The sequence below is a fragment of the Protopterus annectens genome, chromosome 11.part0 (genome assembly GCF_019279795.1).
Source record: "Protopterus annectens isolate FY-2018-M chromosome 11.part0, PAN1.0, whole genome shotgun sequence".
Lineage (NCBI taxonomy): Eukaryota > Metazoa > Chordata > Ceratodontiformes > Protopteridae > Protopterus > Protopterus annectens.
Window position 1 is genome coordinate 1031833274 of NC_056745.1, and position 23920 is coordinate 1031857193.

Consider the following 23920-nt stretch of genomic DNA (forward strand, 5'->3'; position numbering starts at 1 on the left):
GCAAAGAAGAATCCATTTTCAGATCTTTATTGGAGGTAATCATGATGAGCACTTTCATCAGTTACAAGACTTCTTCAGATGAAGAAGTAGAAACAGGATTTTTAAATGCTTTAGTAGGGGGCGGTGTGAGCTAGGTGGCTGTCTTGACTGGAGTTAAAGTGAGGGTGTGTGTTTGTGTGTAAGTGTATGGGTGGTGGGAAAAAAAACATCTAATTTGCATATAAAAGAGTATGTGTCTAACTGGTGGAAATAATCCACCTAATCTGCATGTTGAAGTGTGTTTGTGTGTGTGTGTGTGTGTGTGTGTGTGTGTGTGTGTGTGTGTGTGTGTGTGTGTGTGTGTGTGTTGGGTGAAAAAAGATTTATGTAATCTGCATGCAGAGTCCTAGGTTGTCTGTCCCCAGTAACCCGTTTTATACAGGGCATCAAATATCAACATTTTCCATTGATATTTGTGACTGTTATTATGAGGCTCTTTTAGTCATAATTCCAGGAGTATGAAGGAAAGACAGGTGTTTTCTGTGAAATTAAATACTGACAGAAGGAACGCTTTCACTCACTGCTAGTGAGTTTCCCCAGATCACTTTGTATGTAAGCTAATAGATAATAAATAAGTTTCGTGTTTTTAAGCTGTTGGTCATCTCGGTTGTCGATCTTCCATTCTCTGTGTTCTGCTCGTCGGTGTTTTGCTTGTTGGTGTTTTAAAGTAGACCCATATATATATATATATATATATATATATATATATATATATATATATATATATATATATATATATATATATATAGAGAGAGAGAGAGATACACATGCGCACATACATATATGCATACACCCATACATAGTGGTTCTCCCTTTGCCTCTGTAGGTCATTATGACTGTGGCAGCATTGTTTACTAGAGAGGGGGTGCCTGTTAGTGAAGTCACATGATCCACCAACTCTGACTAGATGTCATTTTTTTTCCACTTTTGGCATTCTCCAAATTTTGCTTTTACAGTGCCTGCAAGAGAATAAAAATGTTGGCCTCTTTCTTGGAGCAGCTTGTGGCATGACCCTGGACTTTCACAGATTGTATATTCTTTATAACAGGTTCAAATGGAAATGGAGAGGTAAGTATAAAACAAAGACTACTAGGGTATGAACTATTCCCACTAGTATGTGACATTTCTCTCTCTGGCCTGTTACATACTGCACATGTACGCAGTGGGTGCAGAGAAGCATGTGCATTTCCAGGCTAGTTGCATGTGTTCTCACATCATGCCATTAGGCTTATGCTCGCTCAGTGCCTAGGAGCACACCTGAGCACTTTGAGGCTCGTCCACAAGAAGAAGAACTTTGCAACATCAATAAAAGCACTTACACTTATGCACTTTTATGCACTTCATAGAGTTAAGCATGAGAATGCTTAATCTGCATGCAAACCCCAATCTTTTTACAATTTGTCATTTTGACAGCCACTGGTGTCTTTGTTTATGCAAAGATTTTAGGAAAGTGCACATTAAATAAAAATCTACAAAAAGGCACATTCACCTTAACATTATTGAAATAAGAGTTATCTGTGAATTTTAGTGTGATATCTTCAGGATTAGCTACTGACATTGATAAGACAGGGAATTTTGCAATCATAGTGTACTTCTACCTCTAATTATTTGGGATGCATAAAGTATCATATTCAGTACTGTTGCTATGTGTACAGTTAAGTTACTGCAGACAGTTGTCTTCGGCAGTGGAAATGCTGAAGACAAGAGTGCTGGCTTCCTGACTATAAATGAGGGATTAAATACATGAAAAATTACTTAGCATTCAGTTTGTCCCAGCCCTTCCTACAAATCCTCATAGGTCTACATTTCCCTGTGCACAGTCTTGCAGATAATACATGTAATAAAAGTATAATGCAGAAAACATTAGAAAGTGAAGGACAACCAAAAGTAATGTTTCACTTTGTTTTTGCTATTGTTCAGTTCCTGACTGAAATGCATTGCTCGGGACTGATTCCACTCACATATGGTATGAATCTGTAATTATTTGCAAACCTGCATTTTTAGGTTAAAAATGTTGCGGCATCACTTAACAAGGTACATGAGAGACAAATTCAGTCACAAAGAAAAACACATCCTCATGGATGTGCTTAGAATGCATGGAAATGTCTTTTTTTAAAAGAGGATAGGGCAAAGCAGTCAGAGCAAGCCAAAGTGTGGAATCAAGTAGTAGCTGACATAAATGCTGTAGAAGAAAGAAGCCACACCATGGCACAGCTTAGGAAAAGAGGTAGCAATATTTATTTATTTCCACTTGTTTAGTGAGAAAGTCCGACAAGGCAAGCATGCCCCTTTTCAGTGGAGGCCCAGGAAGAAAAGCTCCAAGAGAAATAGTAACAGTAGTACATATACAACATACAGAATACTCAGGTAACATCTAGCGACATTACTTGCAAAGTTCCACCATAAGTATTTACAGTGGTACAATGCAAATTACAGAATGCTCAGGTAATTATTAGCATTACGTACAATGTCAGGATAAACAAAGCAGTTATTAAATAAGTAATTTTTTGCAGCAACACAGTCAACATTGGGTTCAGTTCATTAGGTCAGATATAATTATATGCATCTTATCATAAGAAGAGATGAGGACAGAAACATTGGAGAAAAGAGAGAAGACATAGTCACCGATATCTATGTGTAAATAGGACAGGTAGTTTAGGAGGAATTAAGCCTGAGGAATACCAGGGGCATAGCCAAGGGGTCAAACAGGAACAGTTTTTAATTTATCTTTGAAGATATTTGTATATGTTATTGAGTCTGATTGGAGGGGGTATGATGCAGCAGGGGACAGGACAAGGGTTATGCTGAGTGCAACTGTCCATTGCAGCACTGTTGGTGGGTCGTCCACTGTCCAGCCATTATTAACAGATAAGGACTACCTGCTATTTATACAGGGTAATAACTTTGATGCATTGGAGGATGCTGCAGGAATCATTTGAGATGGTGCTGATCCCAGTAATTTCAAATACCTGCAACATCCACATAGTGGCAGTGCTGAAGATTAGTGTTTGGCTGACATTCTTAATTTCAAGATAGGTTTACTTGGCATGGCATTGTGTACATATAACTTTTCAATGTTTTCTTATCAGGTATTCCATCAACATCAGCAGTAACAGAAACTCTAATGACACTGCATGTTAAGTGTAGGCATCATACCTTTAATACATTGCTATATGACTGATGTTGACAACAGAATGACTTCAGTGATGATGCTATTATTTTCTTTTTTTTTTTTTGACACAGACTCATGGCAATAGCACACGGTCGCAAAGTATACTGGCAGTGCCACCTACCACACAGCAGGTGGGTACCACTGAAGGCAGCGACACAGGCTCACATATGCAGCATAATGCTGAAATGACATTAAAATGGGGAGGAGGCACCACATATCTCAATACCTGTTTTTGTGCACTCCTTGATGAAGGCACAACCCTTTCAAAGGTAGTAGTACCCACTATTATGCTTGTATGCAGGGGTACTAGGCAAAGGCATATTTCTTAGTTAGCTTGACAGACATACAAGGCCTTGACTGCCCAGCAACAGGTGTGCCATTACATGGTTCAGGACAAGGCTACTGCCAATGAGAGTGAGGTAGAGATGGTTAGAGTGCTACAGGGTATAATAAGGAAATTAACCAGCAGATGGCAATGGTGGATGTCAGGGATAATGCCATGATGACCCTCATGTACGGAATGGTTGTACACATCGCATCCATGTCAGTCTCCATATACACACCTATAAGGACTTACTAGATAGATATTGTTGACTCAGCTGGAAATGGATGAAGGAATATCTGGATGAATGGTGGAAAAGTAGGTCATACACCATGTGTATCCCAAGAAAATGCCCCAAATAAAGAGGGAGTAAGTTTTCTTCAGATTTCCAGTCCACTTGATAGAACCTCTCAGTCATGATCTAGGTTCTGCAGCACTATCAAGTCAATATCAATAATTTACTCTTCATCCAGTAGACTCTATCATTGATGCAACTTAGGATCAAGCTCATGTGCTACCACTTGCTCATGATCTCTAGGACTATCGACAATACTATCTTCAGGGACATTTTATGACACTTTCCAAATGTAAGTTGCATCTTGAACATCACTAATACAGAACTGATTCACCATAAAGTCACTTCACAGACATTGAGTTTATTGCATACCGCTCAACTGTCCAGATTTTTGCAGAATGTCCACATTTTTGTCTCACATATTTGGACTGTATCTCATAAAATTTGTGTTTTTCTGGATTTTTCTGGCAAATCAGTGAGGACTGAATTCACTAAATAATGACAGGCATTTGAGTTTCCGACTTCATATCCTTCAGAAAAAAAGAAGTTATGTCTCACCATAACGTTCCATTGCTTTTGTCGATCTTCACTAATCGTTGACTGTGGGCTCGGTTCCGAGCTTTGGAACTGACTTGGCCGTTATTCTAGCTGGTGCCTTCCAAAAACTCGAGAGCTAAGCTCTACCAGCAATGCTTCTCCCAAATCACCTCAGGTCGAGTTTGCAAACAATAGAGACAGACAAGAAATAACAGATTAGAGGCCTTATCTGAGACTCTATTATGAAAGCCAATCTTTGGATAAATTTGATCCAGCAAGAGTTATTAAGGCAGTGGGAAGGAGAGAGGAAATGTTGAGGATTAGTGAAGATCGACAACTTCTTTATCTGATGTTGTCAATCTTCACATTATCCTTGACTGTGGGAGAGATTCCCAAGCTACCTGGATATTGGGAGGTCTTATGGAAGAATATTCCTGAGCACCATCGAGCCAAATGATGCATGTCCTCTAGAGCTCATGTCCAGTTTGTAATGTGTAATAACGGTATGAGGAGATGCCCATGTCACCACAGCACAAATATCATCTAAACAAGTTCTGGCAAGAAAAACTGCAGATGCTGCGTTTGCTCTAGATGAATGGGTTCTTACAAGCCCTGTTGGGTGGAGTCACTTTCTGTTGTAAACAAAGTTGATACAGTCTCTAAGCAGTGGTGGCTGGTGACTTCAAATCACAGGGGGGCTGCAGGAGATGCTGAATGGGTGGGGTCAAAGGGAAGGGGTGTGGTCAACCATAAAGGGGAGGAGCTATGCACAAAACCACAAAAAACTAACTTTAATTAAATACGCTGCCCTGGGTGGCAAACCATCATTATGAAAGTCCAATCAAGACAAAAATAAGTGTAGAAGAATAAAAATATTTCAATGCATTGGCTGCATGACAGCTTACTTAATATCTAGATGGAAACAAAAGGTTGTGAGGCATGAAAAAATAAATTACTTTTTAAATACATTACTGGAATGCCAGTCAAAATCAAGTATAAGAAAAACCAGAAGCACTCAACTCAAACCACTTCTCCTTGCACTGCAGTTCTAATTATAATATATTCAGCTTTATTAAAGTACCAAGCAACATGCTGAAAGTAGAAATCTATGTGATGCCCCCACTTGTAAAAATATTTCTTATCCAAAAAAGACCTGCTGCCTGACAACTTGTTTCATGGGGAAAACATGATAAAAGTAAAAAATGAAAAGCAAACAAGAAACAAGCTCAAGATACATTGCTTAAAGGATTACTGTACAGGTTATAGACCACACATGATTGGCATTCTGTTTAGTTTACGGGTAAAGTCTGTAGAGATGACTGGAAGTCTCCAACAAGTGTAATGAGCTTTTTAAAATAATGGAATCCTGTCCTTTAATACCCAAGGCTTATACATTATCTAGTCAAGTATTCTCTGCATGGCAACAACAGAAAGGCTTTCAATGTTGGCAATTCTTTAACAGTATGCTTATTAAAGCTTACTTGCATCTTACGATGTCAGACAAGCTTACCTTATGGTCATTAAGGCATTGCTACTTAAACACAGAGCAACAGGCACTTTGAGTAATAAGCATAAATCTGAGTAATAAGCATAAATCACCAGTACAAAAATATGACAGAAACCAGACCATTCTGCAAAATCAAGGACAGATGAAAAGCCACTGTAGTACTTATGCAGTGTGTCCTCCCCATCCAAGGTAGATACAACTACTCCTTGCCTTGCTTGGACACATCCAGAGTCACTACATGGGGGAGTGCAGTGCAACAAGCATGTCACAATTTGAAATCTCTATGGCTGACTGTGATGGCCCTGACACATTTGTCATACCTCTCAACCTCAAGAGCAAGAAATCTGGACAAAGCCATACACAGAAGTGGGACAAAGGCATAACAATAAGGACAATTTTTAAATATTGCTCTAATAAACTTAGAAAGATAATAGAATAGGTCTTGCATTAGTATGAATTTTCTGAAGGGTATAAAATCTGAAACTCAAATGTCTGTCATTTTCTAACTTCAGTCTTTAGTGATTTGTCACTAATTTGCCAAAAAACACAATTTTATGAAAAATGGACCAAAAATGTGATGCAAAAATATAAAATTGACACACAATACAGCTGCTACCTGTCAAAGAAGGGACACTTTAACATTAGTACTGCTACCTTGAGCAGCTGACAAAATAAAAGAATTTACATGCATTTCAAGTAATCTATAACTTTGATTATTACAGTTATTTCTTAATTGTAAACCCTCCATGTTTTCTTCCAAAATTGCTATTTTGCGGAGGGATTATTAGGGGGAAGAGCAACATTTTGAGCCAAAAATTGGGGACAGTTGAGAGGTTGGCTATGCCTAATTCTATAAAGCAATTTATTTGCATGTACCTCTCAACCTGTTAATGCAGTAAATCTGAACAAGGCCAAATATATTGGGGGCACATATAAACAGTACTAAAAATTGCTCTTGTATAAATTGAGACAGTTGATAGAACGGCTCTTACTTTAACATGTATTTTTATGAAGGTTATGAAGTCTGAAACTTATTATTTAGTGACTTCTGGCAAATCATTTAGGAATTAAAACTACAAATTTTATGAACAACAAACCAAAAATAAGAAGCAAAAATCTATTCATTCTTTGAAAATCTGGACAGTTGGGAGGTATAGTTCAGCTGGGCCTGTCTGAGTTTGCTGCCCTTCCCCCCCCAGACAAAATAATGGTTGAATGGAGCCTCAGCAGCCATTCCAATGAACCATTACTTGGCTATTTCAATCCATTTACCATAAACACTAATGTGCATACTGCTTTACTTCAATGATGAGTTGGACTTCATTTGAAAGTTTTATTTTGTATTTTACAGCACAAACATTAAGTCATCTGTTAAACAAAGCAATGCAGTTTCACAATGAAAACTTAGCATTAAAACTTCTCTGCCCTTGAAACTCACATTCATTGAAACAGCATTGAAACCCACATTCAAAGAAAATACATTTTGCCAGTGGCAGATAAAGATTAATTTTGGGCTGTTTTGAATCATAGGCCCCTTGCATATGAAACATACATGTGCTCTTTGATACACCTTCCTCATTGTACTAAAATTATATTCCTTGTACAATACAGTACACTTGTTAGAGGGTGTTTTAAATTTGTTTTGAACATTTTTCCAGTAAGCAATGAAACAAAACATATGCACCCATAATGGCAAAACTGCCCAGTTGAGAACATTTATCATAAAAAGTCTACTCAGACTTCCACAGTCCACCATTATTAGTAAATATACACAATTCTACAGTCCACCATTATTAGTAAATATGCACAATTCCACAGTCCACCATTATTAGTAAATATGCACAATTCTACAGTCCACCATTATCAGTAAATATGCACAATTCTACAGTGCACCTTTATCAGTAAATATGCACAATTCTACAGTCCATATTCAGTGAATTCAGTTCTTGCCATAGCTGTCAACCTTAGCACAAAAACCTGGACGAAGCCAATAATGGGGGAATGCAGTCCCAAAAATAGGGACAAATTTAAAATATTCATCTTATAAACTTAGAAAATTGCTAGAAAAAAAAGGTTGTGCTACTATGTATTCTGAAGAACATGAAGTTTGAAATTCAAATGCCGGTCAATTTTACTGCGGATAGAACAAAAACAATTTTCAGCAGAGACGAAGGGATTAATACTGCAGACACGTCTTTGTAAAATGGCAGGGCACCAGAGCAAATCCACACAAACACAGGGAGGCGATACAGACTCCACACAGAAGCCACCCCAACCAAGAATCAAACCAGAAAACCTATAGCTGTGAGGCAACAATAGTACCACTGCACCATCAAATCTGTAAGGAATTAGACATTCAGAAACCTGAAGTCTGAAATTCAAATGCCGGTCAATTTTACTGCGGACAGAACAAAAACAATTTTCAGCAGAAACGCAGGGATTAATACTGCAGACACGTCTTTGTAAAATGGCAGGGCACCAGAGCAAATCCACACAAACACAGGGAGGAGATGCAGACTCCACACAGAAGCCACCCCAACCAAGAATCAAACCAGAAAACCTATAGCTGGGAGGCAACAACACTACCACTGCACCATCAAATCTGCAAAAAAGTAAACATTCAGAAACCTGAAGTCTGAAATTCAAATGCCGGTCAATTTTACTGCGGACAGAACAAAAACAATTTTCAGCAGAGACGCAGGGATTAATACTGCAGACACGTCTTTGTAAAATGACAGGGCACCAGAGCAAATCCACACAAACACAGGGAGGAGATGCAGATTCCACACAGAAGCCACCCCAACCAAGAATCAAACCAGAAAACCTACAGCTCTGAGGCAACAATACTACCACTACACCATCAAATCTGCAAGGAATCCAACATTCAGAAACCTGAAGTCTGAAATTCAAATGCCGGTCAATTTTACTGCTGACAGAACAAAAACAATTTTCAGCAGAGATGCAGGGATTAATACTGCAGACACGTCTTTGTAAAATGGCTGGGCACCAGAGCAAATCCACACAAACACAGGGAGGAGATACAGACTCCACCTCAACCAAGAATCAAACCAGAAAACCTATAGCTGTGAGGCAACAACACTACCACTGCACCATCAAATCTGCAAGGAATTAAACATTCAGAAACCTGAAGTCTGAAATTCAAATGCCGGTCAATTTTACTGCGGACAGAACAAAAACAATTTTCAGCAGAGACGCAGGGATTAATACTGCAGACACGTCTTTGTAAAATGGCAGGGCACCAGAGCAAATCCACACAAACACAGAGAGGAGATGCAGACTCCACACAGAAGCCACCCCAACCAAGAATCAAACCAGAAAACCTATAGCTGTGAGGCAACAATACTACTACTGCACCATCAAATCTGCACAGAATTAAACATTCAGAAACCTGAAGTCTGAAATTCAAATGCCTGTCAATTTTATTTAACATTTGTTAATCAGGACAGTCTGACTTGGAACAAAAAAACTATTTTCAGCAGAGGCCCAGGAAGAAATAATGCAGACATGTCTTTGTAACATGGGAGGACACAAAAGCAAACCCACACAAACACAGGGAGAAGATACGGACCCCACAAAGAAGAAACCCCAGCCAAGAATCAAACCTGAGAATCTGCAGCTGCGAGGCAACAATGCTACTACTACACCATCAAATATCAAGCATTGCAACCTTTACAAACCACAGATATTATGAGGAACAGATCAGATCAAATATGAGGCAAAAATCTGCAATTTTTTTACAAATGGTGGTGGGTAGGGAACTCAAGTCTTTAACACCTGCATACAGGGTACAGGGTTCAAGCCTGAGGTGTTCCTACCACACCACCATGAGCACCTGGGGCATTCACACACACACACACACACACCTCTATCCAGTTAAAAGCACCAACACATAAAGTAAAATGCACCATGCACTTACCTGTCACACACACACACACCTCTATCCAGTTAAAAGCACCAACACATAAAGTAAAATGCACCATACACTTACCTGTCTGTTCTCCATACCATATCCTGCCCGTGCAATACTCACAAAGACCCGCGAGATCCCAAGTAAAAGCTCCCTCCTGATGACAAGACTGTTCTGACTGCTGCTGTTGCAGTCCGGATGCGATATATCCTCCCAGCATGTCTGTGCACTTTAAAAGTGCACAGACGTCTCCTTGTGTCCCTCTATGGGTCCTGCCGGACTGCCTTGAGCATGCGCATAGACCAACAGTAGTCGGGACTACTGCGCATGCGCGAAGTCTGTGAAATTTAAAAAAAATATTTTTTTTTTGTTTTCTTTTTTAATTTTTAGTTTGAGGGGGCTGCAGTCCAGCAGCCCGATGCCACGAGCCGCCCCTGTCTCTAAGCCACTTAGCAGGAGTAACTTTAGATACTGGGCACCCTAAAGTGGCTGAAGAAAAGGAAAGAAATAGCTGGTCAGATTTTCTGATTTCCTTTGTTCTGTGAAGATAGAAATGCAATTATCTGTGTACATTCAGCAAGTGCAGACAGTACTCCCCATTTATTGGAAAAGTTGGGAAAAAAGACAGGGAGTTGTATAGTCTGATTGATATTTGCCTTGGAAACAACCTTTGGTAAAAAGTAGGGGTTTGTCCTGAGGGAGAGCCCATCCTTATGAAAGATTAGGTAAGGGGGTTTGCAGGATAAGGCCTGTATTTCAGATATTCTTCTGGCAGAAGTGATAGCTACTAAAAAATAAGGTTTTCCAGGACAACAATTTTAAGTCACAACTTGCAGAAGCATCAAAGAGGTGACAAACAAGAGACTGAAGTACCAAATTCGTATCCCATGGTGCTGAGGCTTCCTTATATGGAAGTTTGAGCATTAAGGTTCCTTTCAAAAAGGCTTTGCAAAGTTTATGTGACATAAGGGACAAACCATTTAAACCAACGTGGAAGTTAGATATCTCAGCAAGATGCACTCAAATAGTAGATGATGATGTGCCTGCCTCAAAGAGTAAAGCCAAAAAGTCTAGAACTTTATAAATAGGTGCTGAATATGGGTCAAGATTAGAGTCTAGTGACTATTTAGTAAACTTTAGCCACTTATTAAGGTACAGTTTTCTTGTTGAAGGTTTGTGGTGGACCAGAATGATGCTTTGGACCGGGGAGGTGTGAGAAAGATGCCTAGCAGTCATGGGAACTGAAGAAGCTATGCAGTGAGCTTGATATGCTGAAGATGTGAATGAACCAGTCTCTCTGGGTGGGGCAATAGGTTTGGAGCTGGCTCCAGTATCCAAGGACTCTGAAGTAGATGAGGCCATAGGAAGGAAAACCAGCCCTGCTGAGGCCAGAATGGGACAATGAGGATTATCCTTTTCTTCGACATGTTGACTTTCTTTAGAAGCTGACATATTAGGGGAATGGGAGGAAAGCAGTACAATAGATCGGGGGGGGGGCAATCATGGAGGAGAACATTCTTGGGCGAGTCCCCCAGTGGTGGGATAAGGGCAAAGTAACTGCTGCACTTGTTGTTCAGCAAGGTTTGCCCCAAAGGCAGAATATCTTGTCTGCCACTACTGGATTGAGAGACCTCTCATGAGGCACGTGATGGATCTGCTCAGTTTGTCCGCAATCATGTTGGAGCTCCCTGGAATGTGCATTGCCACTAGAAAGTGGTCAGAATAAATTGCCCATTTCCATACTCTGAGTGCTTCTTGACAATGAGGGTAAGGTCTGGTTCCTCTTGCTTGTTGATGTACCAGACTACCAACATATTGTCTGAATTACAATCGTTCCCAAGGGGAGAGTTTCTTGAAATGCCTGCAATGCTTAGAGCACTGCTCTCATCTCTAGAACACTGATATGCAAATTGGCCTCCAACTGGGACCAAGTGACTTGGACTGTCTTTCCCAGATAATGCCCCCCATCCTATCTGGGACACATCTGTGGTCACTATGGCTTGGGATTGAGGATGGATGAAGGGACGGCCTAACAAAATTTCTTTGGAATGGAGAAACCAACTCAGGTGTTCTTTGCATTGCTTATTGATTACAAACAGGTGGGGCATTGGCTGATTCAAGAAGTACCTTTAGGAAGCCAGAAGCCATTGCAGGATTTGCATGTGATATTTGGCTGGGGGACTAGAGTAATAGAGGCTGACATTGATCCTAGAGTCTGTAGAATGAATCTTGCTGTTACATTTTTGCTGTGACTGATCTGGCTAACTTGTGAGCTGATCCTTTGAAGTCTTTTTAGGAGAAGAGACGCAATGCCGGTGACTGTGTTGCGCATAGCTCCAATGAATTCTAGCTGTTGGGATGGTTCTAAATGGGACTTTTCTTGGTTTATAGTGACTTCTAAGGTGGAACAATGGATAAGAGTATAATCTTTGCCTTTATGAGTCAATGCCTGGTGGGAACAGTAAGGAACCAGTCATCTAGATATGGAAACACTTAGAAACCTAGCAGTCTGAGGTGAGCTGCTACCTCTGCTATGCATTCGGTGAATACCCTAGGGGCTGTGGTGAGACCAAAAGGCAGGGTCCAGAACTGATAGTGACTGGCTCTTAGCTGGAAGCACAAGAATCTTCTGGACCACTTATCTATTTTTATATGATAATATGCATCCTGAAGATCTACTGAGCACATACAATCATCTTTTTCCAAGAACCAAAGTATAGACTGAACTGAGACCATCTGGAATTTGGTTTGCTGAACTGATTTGTTCAACTGACTCAGACCTAAAATTGGTCTCCAGTCCCCTGTTTTTTGGCACTAAAACTAGATCCTCTCTGGTTTGGTGAGGCTAGTTGGATGACTTTTTTGTCAAGCAGTTTTTGAATTTCTAAGACTGCTGCATCCCTGTGACTGGGTGGAACATCCAGGATTGTTTAGTCTTTTTGGTTCTTCTGAAAAAGGGATGCTGTAACATACTCTGCACCCATTTGTCCATTGTTATCCTTAGCCAGGCAGATTGGTGCAGGGATAATCACCCCTGACTTCCTCCAGAGGAAAGCAATCGGGCCAACTTTTAGGAGAGCTGATAGGAGTTACAAGGGTAAGAGTCCCTGGAACCCTGATTCTTTGGGCCATTTCTGCCTCTTGAGTGGTGTCTTCCATTATTACTCCCAGCTCTGCCCCAGGGGAAGTCATTGCCACATAAGTTCTGGAAAGGTCTGTGAGACTTTTTGAACTATAACCTCCTACTTCCTTAGTTCCTGGAATAAGGCTGTTGAGGAGTGGAAAAGCATATGCCCACAGCAGAAAGGGTCTTCCCATCTTTCTCAAATCTGACAAGAGTGTCTTTAACCTTAGGACCAAATAGGGAAGTTCCGGCAAACAGAGCATTGACAAAAAAAGACTTAAGTGGCTCCGCAAAATCATATAAACACATCCAGGCTTGTCTCCTGATCACTAAACTTGAACCTGCTGCTCTTGTCGTCCCTTCAGCAGCATAAGCAATTAGCCTCATGGACAAGTTGGGGATAGATTCTATGGTGGAGAGCTGAGAAGCCACTTTGTCTCAAACTTCTTCAGCTACTGATCCCAAAAGAGTATTTGATAGCTCTTTAATCAGATCTCTTTGAAGCCTCATAAAATGTGCCATGAATTCAAGGAGTGACAGCAAAGGTTGATGAAGCATATATGAGCTTCCCAAATCTATCCATAGTCCTAGACTCTTTGTTAGGAGAATGGATAGTAGGACTTTCATCAGCAAGCTCCTTCTTGGTGGCTGCTGCAACCACCATGGTGTCCCACTGGAATTCCTTTGGCCCAGTGTTACTGATCCTGAAGGTCATAGAGGATATGGTCAGGTCTCCATAGGACTGGCTGGATAGAGTTAGGTAACTTCCAAGCCAGTTGCGTGATCAGCTTAATAATATCGTCAGTGGGAGATCCAAGAGGTAGATAACTGGGCATGAAAAGCCTCTAGGTATACTGATTCCTCTGAGGAAGGCTGGAGGGTAGTCCAGCCACCCCTCTGTTTAAGAATTTCTAGGATGTCCCAGAAGGCAACATCTGCAGGGAGCGACTTAGTGGAACCTTCATCCTCATCAAATTCAGTATCTTCTGTGAAGGACTCTTCAGGGGAGTCCAGGTGCTTCCTCTTGCACTTTCTCTTTGAAGGTACCTATTTGGTGTAGTGTTCTGGAGAGATATCTGAAGATGACATAACCAATGTGGTTTGATCCTGAGACTTTTGTGCCCTCTGTCCCAGGGAAGAGACTGGAGGAAGCTCCAGTCGGGAGGATGGACAAGATGTTTGGTCCATCAGGAAAGGCATAGACTGTTTGCCCACAATGGACAAGGCCCTCTCTATGACCTGGAAGGCAGGCTCCCCCATAGATGGATGGGAGCCTGGAAGCAAAATAGACTCCTTCGGAACCATTGTCCCACTCAGCACCGAGGAGGCCACCTTGGAAGCTGAAACCAGAGTTGAGCTTACATATGCCAAAGCACCGAAAGGCATGAAGGGCTCCAAAAGTATTGAAGTTGAACCCTGTCCCTCAGAACTGGCAATAAAGCCTCAACCACAGGAGGTCTCTAGGTCCAACAAACCTGAAGATCTCAGGGTAGCTATCAGTGCTGGAGAAGGAGTGCTGACTGGCACCAAAAAGTCAAAGCTGGAAGGTCAGTACCAGGGGCTCCAAAAACTCAGAGTTGAAGGATGAATAAGCAGTAGTGTGGAAGGAGGTAAGGATCCAGAGTTAACATTGCTAGGGACCATGGAAGGAGGTGATCCCCTCACTGTAAGGAGCTGATCCACAAGTCTCATAATATGAGATTTGGACAAGCTCTTGGTGGATTGAACAGAGGAAGCTCATGGAGATTTTGGTGGATGTTTCTCCATAAAAGGAGTGGGAGGACAGTCCTCAAAAGGATCTACTGAGTGTGAATATGTGGTACATGGTAAAATTATAAGAGAAGGGTTCTTTGTTTCCATATACTTGGTTGGTACCAAAAGGGGAAGTGTCTTTAATTGACATGAGTACTGATGAAGTTTGCATTGAAACAGTTACCGAAGAAGTCGATGTAGAAAAAAGCACTATTGGCATCGAGTACTGAATATTTTGGCCCACCAGTTCTGATGAGGGTGTCAGCACCATGGGGACCTTGACAATTTTGCTTGGTGGTTCCAATGAGCATATTGGAACTGACTGCCTTTGTTTCCTTTGTTTGGAAGAGGAGGAAGAAGAAGAAGACAAACTGGCTTCAGTTTTAGGACCAGATAAGGATTCGTCAAAGTTCGACTTAAGAAAACCTTTTAAAATTAACTTGTTTTTATGGTCAATTAGAGGACTGTGGCCAAAACTGTGACAGATTACACAGTACACTTGTATATGGACCACACTAAGGCAATAGATACAAAGAGTATGTCCTTCCAAATTTGGCATCTTCCTATCGCATTTTTGGCACCTCTTGAAACCAGAAGTGCCTTTGGCGCATTTGTCAGCCATTACAAAAAACAAAGGCCACACTACTCACACACACACACACACACACACACACACACACACACACACACACACACACACACACACACACACACAAAACCAGTCATACTAAGAAGTCAGAAAGGAAATGGCTTTTTTTTTTTTTTAACTAAGTGAAGGGAAAAGGCAAGAAGAAAGAAAATACTAGCAATGGTACTTAAGAATACCCTAAGGTAAAAGGAAGAAAAGTGCCAGCAATGGTACTTGAGAAAACTACCTGATGGTAAATCAGAGAAAAAAACACGCGCACAAACTAAACTATTGAAAGGAGGAGCGGGTAGTACAGATATAAGGAATGATAGAGAGAATATAAGAAAATAAGAGAATCTAACTTACAGTTTTTTGACAATTAGCTATTACTCAAGAGCTGAGAGAGAATGCGTCTGGCACTATGAAGTGGCAAATGAGATCTGGGTGATTTGGGGAGGAGTATTGTGGGTAGAGCATAGCTTGAGATTTTTTGGAAGGTGCAAGCTGGAATAATGGCCGAGTTGGTTCTGAGGCTCAGAAGCGAGCCCACAGTCAAGGATTATGTGAAGACTGAGAACCTCATATTGAACAGTAACACAAGACCTTTTATTCTAGCAAATTTCTAAGTTTATAAGAGCAGTATTTAAATTTTGTCCCTATTTTTGGGGCTTTGTCTCCCAATTTTTTTTTGAGCTAAGAGGTTAAGAGCTATAGGTATATGGGTTCACATAACATGGTTCACAGAACAAATACTGCAGCTGCACTTATCCCTTATTCCTTGTGCCTGAAAGAAATGAACAATACATCATGAACAAAAAAGAAAAAAAAAAGAAGAAAAAGACACATTTCACCATGGAAAACAATTTCTTTTAAGAAGTAAATACAACTTCAGTAACACCAGTAGCACTGCACTGAACTACTCAGAGTATAGCCCTAAACTTTTTTTCACATAACACCTGGTCCTTTACAGTTCATGCAAAGTCTGCCAGTATAACTAGCAGTTGTGCCATTAACCACTGAATGCTGCACAAATGATGATGGCTAATACCATAAGAGCGATAAAGTTGTATACCAATTCTAGAAAAATGTTCGATGTACAATGTAAGTTGACTATGCATAAGTCAGCATAGCCAACACATGACACTGCATCACACAATGCATATCATGGCCCGTATGTGGAGACTAGATGACACTTTTTAATCTGAGCATAGAAAAGCCCACCACAGGGGTTACTGTATTACTACTGTCACCTGGCCACCATGAATATCATCACTAGTGGGACAAATGATAGTGGAAGCTCCACTACCACTATTGGTGACTGGCTGTGGCAGATGCACAATAGACTGATGCATGATCATCTTGTGCAGAATACAGTAGGCTATAAACATTCTGCAAGCAGTAGCAGGCTCATACTGAAGGGCCCCCATTGCCATCTTCTCAGGACAATAGAAATGGGTTTTGACCAGGCCAAACACTCACTCAGTGGTCATGTCTGAATAGGTCATGACAGTGTTAAAGTGCCTCTCAGTAGCTTCCAAGGGTTACAGACTGGTATCATTAGCCAAGGTTTGAGTGGGAAGAGTGTGGGACCTGAAAAACAAAACATTATGGAGACACGTAACAAAACAGGGGGGATTATTCAATACTACCTGTGCCACTAAACAGATACAGAAATAACTATGGTTAACAACATTTAAATAGATTGCACTTACCATCTAGGTGACTATGAGGAATTCTACCTGTAGGAGGAGGTGATACAGTGAACCTATATGTCAAATATGAGAATCATGGGCATTGCCAATATGCTGTGCTGATACATTGATGATGCACCCATATGCATCACATACTGTCAGATGATAAAATAGTAGGTTTATGAGTAGTTAGTAGGCTATCAGCCCAAGAACCATTTTAAGCATAGCCTAGCTTACTAAAATATTGTTGACATGTTAATACCCCAAGGAATTTTATGGTCATGACACGGGCTTGTAGATATCAAGCATTCACAGATTTCCACTTTTCCATTAGGGACATAGGAGCCAAACCAGAGGTAAATTTGGGATTTCCCATCCATAGGTCCAACTTGTGTTTGAATAAGGTTAGGGATGAGCTTTGTTTCACAAGGATGGGAAAACTGTTCTAGAGAAGGGATAATCTGTGACACATTCCTCTACCTCCAACAAGTCCTGTTTATGTCACAGATGCTACTCAACGCCAGGAGTTTAAATCTCAAAATGCACGTGCTCGAAGCATTCCTCAGTATGGAGAACGTCGACATCTGTGCAGTAACTGAAACCTGGTTCAAGGCTCCAGAGAGCACCCCAGCACTACCGGGCTACAACTCATACCACACGTTTCGGCCACAGGATGTGGACCAAAACACAAAAGGAGGGGGTGTATCCATATTCATCAAGGATACCTACACCTCCAGGTTAGTGATGCAGCATGATACCGCTGAGATCATCCATGTGCAACTAACATCGGGCAAATCTGCAATGCAAATTGTGGCCTGCTACAGATCACCCTCCATGACCCAGGACCACCACTCCACCTTTCTGGATACACTGGAAAACATGAAGGTCCTACCAAACATCCTGATATTGGGTGATTTCAATTACCCTACCCTTCACTGGGAAAACTAGTCAAGTACAAATTCCCGGGCCTAGCGCTTCCTGGAATTCATCAACTCAAATGCCCTGGATCAGCTGGTAAATTCCCCTACCAGAGGTGAAAACATATTGGACCTGGTCATCACCAACATGGGCAACAGGTGTTCCACACTGGAGGTCAACCCATCACTGGTTAGATCAGACCATAAACTAATCACTCTGGATGTCCACACCCCACCACCACTCCCAACTAAGAAACCACAGTAAAAAACTTTTCCAAAGCAAACTTCACCTTACTTAAGACAGAGGTGGTAAGTTTCACAGCCCCCACACTAAAGGATAATGCTGCCCAAGATGCAGAAACCTTTACAAATGCACTCTATGAGCACATGCAAGGATGCATGGATCGTGCCATTCCTAGCAAAAACAAGATTCACTCCTCTAAGAGAAGGAAACCAGTTTGGTGGATCCCTGCAATAAACAGGTTATACAACAGAAGGAAGAAACTAGTTCAGAAAAAAAGCAAATCCCAAGAAGGAAAGACATCCCTGATCAGTATCAGTAAGAAACTGAGGTCCCTCATGAAATCATCCAAGGCTAACTTCGAAAGAAAATATAGCCAAGGATTCAAAAGATAACCACAAAGCCTTCTTTAGCTATGTTAAGAATCTAAGTGCCAACTCGCAGATATGCACTGAACTAGTGCAAAATAGCACAAAATATACTGAACCTACTGATACTGCCAACATCCTGGCAGATAGATTCAGTGCAAACTTCACCCCCCCTCTCACCTCCAAAAGGGCCCACAACAATACCAGAAAAGTGTAGTGTCCCAAAAATCACAACGCAAAGGTGAAAACAGCCCTTTCAAAAGCCAGAAATCCAGCATCAATGGGACCAGATGGTGTCCCAGGCTGCGTCCTGCACAAACTACAGAACGAACTAAACCCCCCACCTAAACACGCTGCTCACCCTCAGCCTCTCCACATGCTACGTGCTCATAGAATGGCGCACAGCAATGGTTATTCCTCTCCACAAAGGAGGGGCCACAACTGACTTGGTAACTCTCACCCCATAAGCCTGACTAGCCTGGTCTGCAAGTCTATGGAGTGCATCATCATGGAACTCATTAACAAAGACTTTGGGAAGCTCCAAACACTTGACCTGACCCAGTTCGGCTTTGTTAAGGGCAGATCATGTCTACTAAACCTGGTGGACTTCTTTGAGACAGTCACCAAGGCCATAGATGAGGGAAAGGTGGTTCACACAGCCTACCTTGACCTTGCCAAGGCTTTCGACACTATTCCCCACTCGGGTATTACAGAAAAACTCACCAGCCTGAACATAAATCCCTATGTCATCAAATGGGTTGCCAACTGGCTTACAGACAGAACTCACATGGTAAGAATAGCGGGCTCCAGGTCCGACTCTAAACCAGTCACAAGTGGTGTTCCGCAAGGCTCGGTCCTGGGACCCCTTCTGTTTGGCATATACTTCTCAGAAGGACAAGCAAACACAGGAGGACTATGGCTAACCAAGTTCGCTGATGACTGCAAACTGGGAGCCATAATTGACTCTCCGGCTGACACGGACATCCTCCAAAAGGGCCTTACTGAAATGGACACCTGATGTCAAAGTCATGGCCTCAAGCTAAATGCCAAAAAATGCATAGTCATCCCATTTGGGAAAAACAAACGCATACAATTACCACATAGGTGGCAGCCCCCTTAATACAGAAGAGGTAATAAGAGATCTGGGGACCCAGGTAGATAGTAATCTCTCCTTTGACAATCATATTGCCAAAGTAGTTAGGAAAATCTTTTATGTGGCCCATCTAATTACTAAAGGGTTCGCATCTAGAAATAAAGAGGTTATAGTGCCCCTCTACTCGTCACTCATTAAACCCATTATAGAGTGCAATGCCCCATTTGGGATGTATCTCACAAGACACTTCCAACAGCTGGAAAGGCCACAAAAGTACCTCACCAAGAGGATTACTGGTCTCAAACATATATCCTATGCAGCATGACTGAAAAAACTCCGGCTGTACTCAGTGGCATATCGCTTACTCAGAGGTGATCTCTGTCTGACTTACAAAGCCATGTCCAACTCAGAACTGATGGACATGCTCCACCTAAAGAAATCCAAGTCACTGTGAGCCGCTTGCTCTAGTGAGCTAAACCTCACCACATCAATAAATAGAACATGCTAGAGGGGATAGATTCCTGTCACAGAGACTCCACATGCTTTGGAACAAAATTCCAAATTACATCAGGCAGAGCCCTTCACTAACACTGTTCAAGTGAGACCTTGACGACTGGATGGGTAACAGAAAATACACCCCTGGGATCACTTCATTGGCTCTGCTTGACAGAGGATCAGTTAATTAATCAATGGGGTGGCGAAAGCCGACACACTGTGGCTAGGCTTATAAATGCCCTCGGGCAGATAGCCTAGTACCTACCTATGAACCTATGAACATATAACGTTTATGTCCTTTGAATGGGCATTTCTGATGTTTATTTTTTTGGATGTGGACCAAGCACATCACTGTGGGGATCAGAGGATACCTTACAGGCATACCTCTCAACTGTCCAGATTTTCGCAGAATGTCCAGATTTTTGCCTCATATTTTTGGCATTTTCCTCATAAAAGTTGTGGTTTTGTAGCAAATTATTGAGATTTAAATAATGAGAGACATTTGAGTTTCAGACTTTATACCCTTCAGAAAATGCATAATAATTCAAAACTTGTTATTCTATAGACTTTCAATGTTTATATGACCAATTTTTAAAATCTGTCCTTATTTTGGGGGCTTTGTTCTCCCACTATTTTTGGTTTTGTCCAGAATTTTGTGCTGAGAGGTATGCTTATAGGCTAGGCATAGATCACCATGCAGCAGTCTGCAGGAGACTGAGTATAGGGATAGGGCTCTGAGATGGCCCATATAGGACAGTTTTTTTCACTCCATATAGTCTTTTTGTGAGTAACCTCTGTGGTCTGTCAAGATGTTGCAAGTGCCTGGTCAGGTACATGCTGAAGGGTGCATTGTACTCAATGACTGGTCAGATGAGAGACAAGTACAGCAGATCTCTGATTCTACTTTTAGGAATATATTACCAATGTGGTAATTTCCAGGGGTAAACATTTTTAGCCCTTAGCTCCAGTTGTTGGTCTGTGCCAGGCCCTACTGAAGGATATCTGTGACTTTAGAGGATTCAGTGACCACACCTAGTTTGCAGTCATCTGCATACTTTGCCAGCCAGAGGCCTGTTATATTTGCCTTGACTTCAGGGAATTGGATGTCAAAAAGTAACCCTTCCTGTTCCTGTACTGCTCCCCCTGTGGTCCTGATGGGGCCATTACAACAACATAGTTGCAATCTGTTGCACCAAGTACCTCAGGAAAGTGTGCCATACTTCTAAAGTCCTGCATGGCACTGGTTCAGTTCTGTATTGACACTGGGAAATAGATATGCTCATCTACATGTGCCAAGAGTATGTTGAGGAACTGCTGAAATATCCTTGAGGCAGAAGCCTGTGAGGTATCTAACATGTCCCCAGTTTGTCTCTGAAAGCTCTCCATGGCAGGTATAGTGACAATTATTTATACCTTGGTATTCACAAATATAGGAAGTCCACACATTCTCCCAGTTCCTGTTTATGGGCCATACAAGCTCACCAAAGCCTATATTATATCTCTGTCCACTCAGAACATGTCCAGTAACTCCTGCTCAGCAATGTTAAGGTGAGTTATTCTTTGTCTATGCCTTCTTCTTGTACACCAGTGAGTAACGCTTCATATGCCAGATTTCAGCACAACTGAAATGAGCAACTTAAAATGGGAAACAGCCAGGCTTCCAACAGCCAGGCTTGCAATGAGGGGACAGCCAGGCTTGCAATGAAGGTTTCATAAAAATGGAAATTCATATGCATACATTATTTTGGCCACTAGATGGGAGCATTGTTGCACTAATGAAAGGTCATTTACAATACATGGTAAAAAAATAATAAAATGTTTTTCATCAAATGTTTTTAATGCATTATACATATCAATACATATTAAAATATATCTTATATTGATGTACATAAATTAATTCCCATTATTGATAGGTCATTTAGATTTTCATGCTTTTAGTTACTAATGAATTTTATTAATATTTATGAGGATTGCTTTGTATAGCTTTTTATTGGCTAGTTTGAAAGGCTTGTCAGCATATATATATATATGTGTTAATTGCAGTTTGTTAGTGTCTGATGAAGTCTTACAGTTTATGACGAAAAACGTGGTGATTGTTCAAACGTTTAACCTCACAATAAATCTAACAGAATATCTCGGCTGTCCAGTGCGGTTTTGTCCTCTTCACAGTGTTTTTTTTGTATATAAGATAACGTGTTAGAGGTCTTAAGGAATAATGTTAAACAAAGAATAATGAATAAAATTGCATGTACAGTTTAAATTATGACAATGCAGCCATGGAATATTTCTATGCGCATTCGCATTCATAACTGATATTTTATATACAGAAGACCAGTTTCGAATATTAATTGCATCACATGGACCTATTTAGGCAGCCCATATTTATAATCAAGCTTCCAACATACTTGTAGTTGTTTGATGCTATATCTCTGCATGTCATGTTAAAAGAATTCCACAAAATACTGTACCAACTGGTAATCATGAATTTTTAGTACTACTTTACTAAATTCCATGTTAAATATTTACAAGGCGTGCTGTAGTTGCTCCCCCCTTCTTCAGCAGCATGCACCTTTACTACAAGATTTGTAAATATGACAGTCAGAAAATATTCTCATGCATGTAATAAACTGCATCAAAAGTGCACAGGATCAGATTTTTTGTTCATTTATCCATTACATGCATGCATTTTCATTATAGAGCTCAACAGAGAACCTATGGCAGGACTAGCTACCCAGGGATGTAAACCTTGGTTCTAGATGACTGTCACTGGTGAAGTGACACCCTGACCCCATGTACAAAAAATGGGAAAAGGGGTTGTGGGTTGATGGATGGATTTTCAGTACAGAATACACTAAAAAAGAAAAATTGAATGATACAATCAGAGGTAAAATTGTACAATGCATTTTTCCATTTAGGATGTAAGAAATAGTATCCCTAGACCATAAATACAGTAGTTGAAGTGAAGGAACTCCTGTTTGTTCTAGATAGCAAGTTAGGTATGAAACAAGGCTGTATGCAGTCATCTACTAGATTATTTATAATTAGGATATACCCAAAAGATTCTTGCCTAATGTACAACTTCTAAATAAGATGTGATATGATAGAAGAGAGTATAATCTTTAAAGAGAGAAACTGAATGAAGAAAGGAAAAAGATATAAGAAAGGAATAAAAAGAAAATAAGCACATTGGCATGATGAAATGAAAGTAGGTGATTAATAGAAATTGTATGGAACCAGCAAGAAGTATATTTGTTTAAATATTATGACATCAATAAACAGGATATTATATAAAGTACCATATCAGTTCTGTCACATGAAAATTCATTACCATCTATGCTTCTCTATCCTTAGGTGCTGACATATATAAAGAGAGTAAACTTCAAAAATAAAGTTGGCGATGAACTATTCTTTGACATAAATGGGGACCCACCAGCAGTTTATGACATTCTGAACTGGCAAGTTAACCAAAATGGGTTGTCTCACTATGTTGATATTGGAAGATACAGAACCAGTGCCACCCCTAAGCTGGTCATCAATGAAAGTCGAATTCTTTGGAATGGAGGGTACACCCAGGTAATATGTTTTCATTTCCTTAGGACATGTGATAACAGAGTAGGTGAAATTAAATATATGGAATAAGCAACATATAGCAAAATATGGTCCCATAGCCTCTATACTACATCACTATGATTAAGTCATTTAACTAGGCCAACCTTTCCAGTCAAACTTGAAAATAGACTCTTTCAAATGCTGGGTCTTGCCAAAATAGTAAAAAATAAGAGAATGAAATTACAAATATTACAACAGTGTG

The 23920-nt window shown here is 40.7% G+C and overlaps 1 protein-coding gene across 1 annotated transcript in view; it reads left to right on the forward strand.

The window, feature by feature from the left end:
• LOC122815015 (extracellular calcium-sensing receptor-like) overlaps positions 1-23920 on the forward strand; it is a 292292-nt gene that overhangs the window by 187862 nt on the left and 80510 nt on the right. Inside the window, exon 3 of the mRNA XM_044087266.1 lies at positions 23461-23682. Within this exon, the coding sequence (XP_043943201.1) occupies positions 23461-23682 (222 nt within the window). The remainder of the gene's footprint in view (positions 1-23460; positions 23683-23920) is intronic.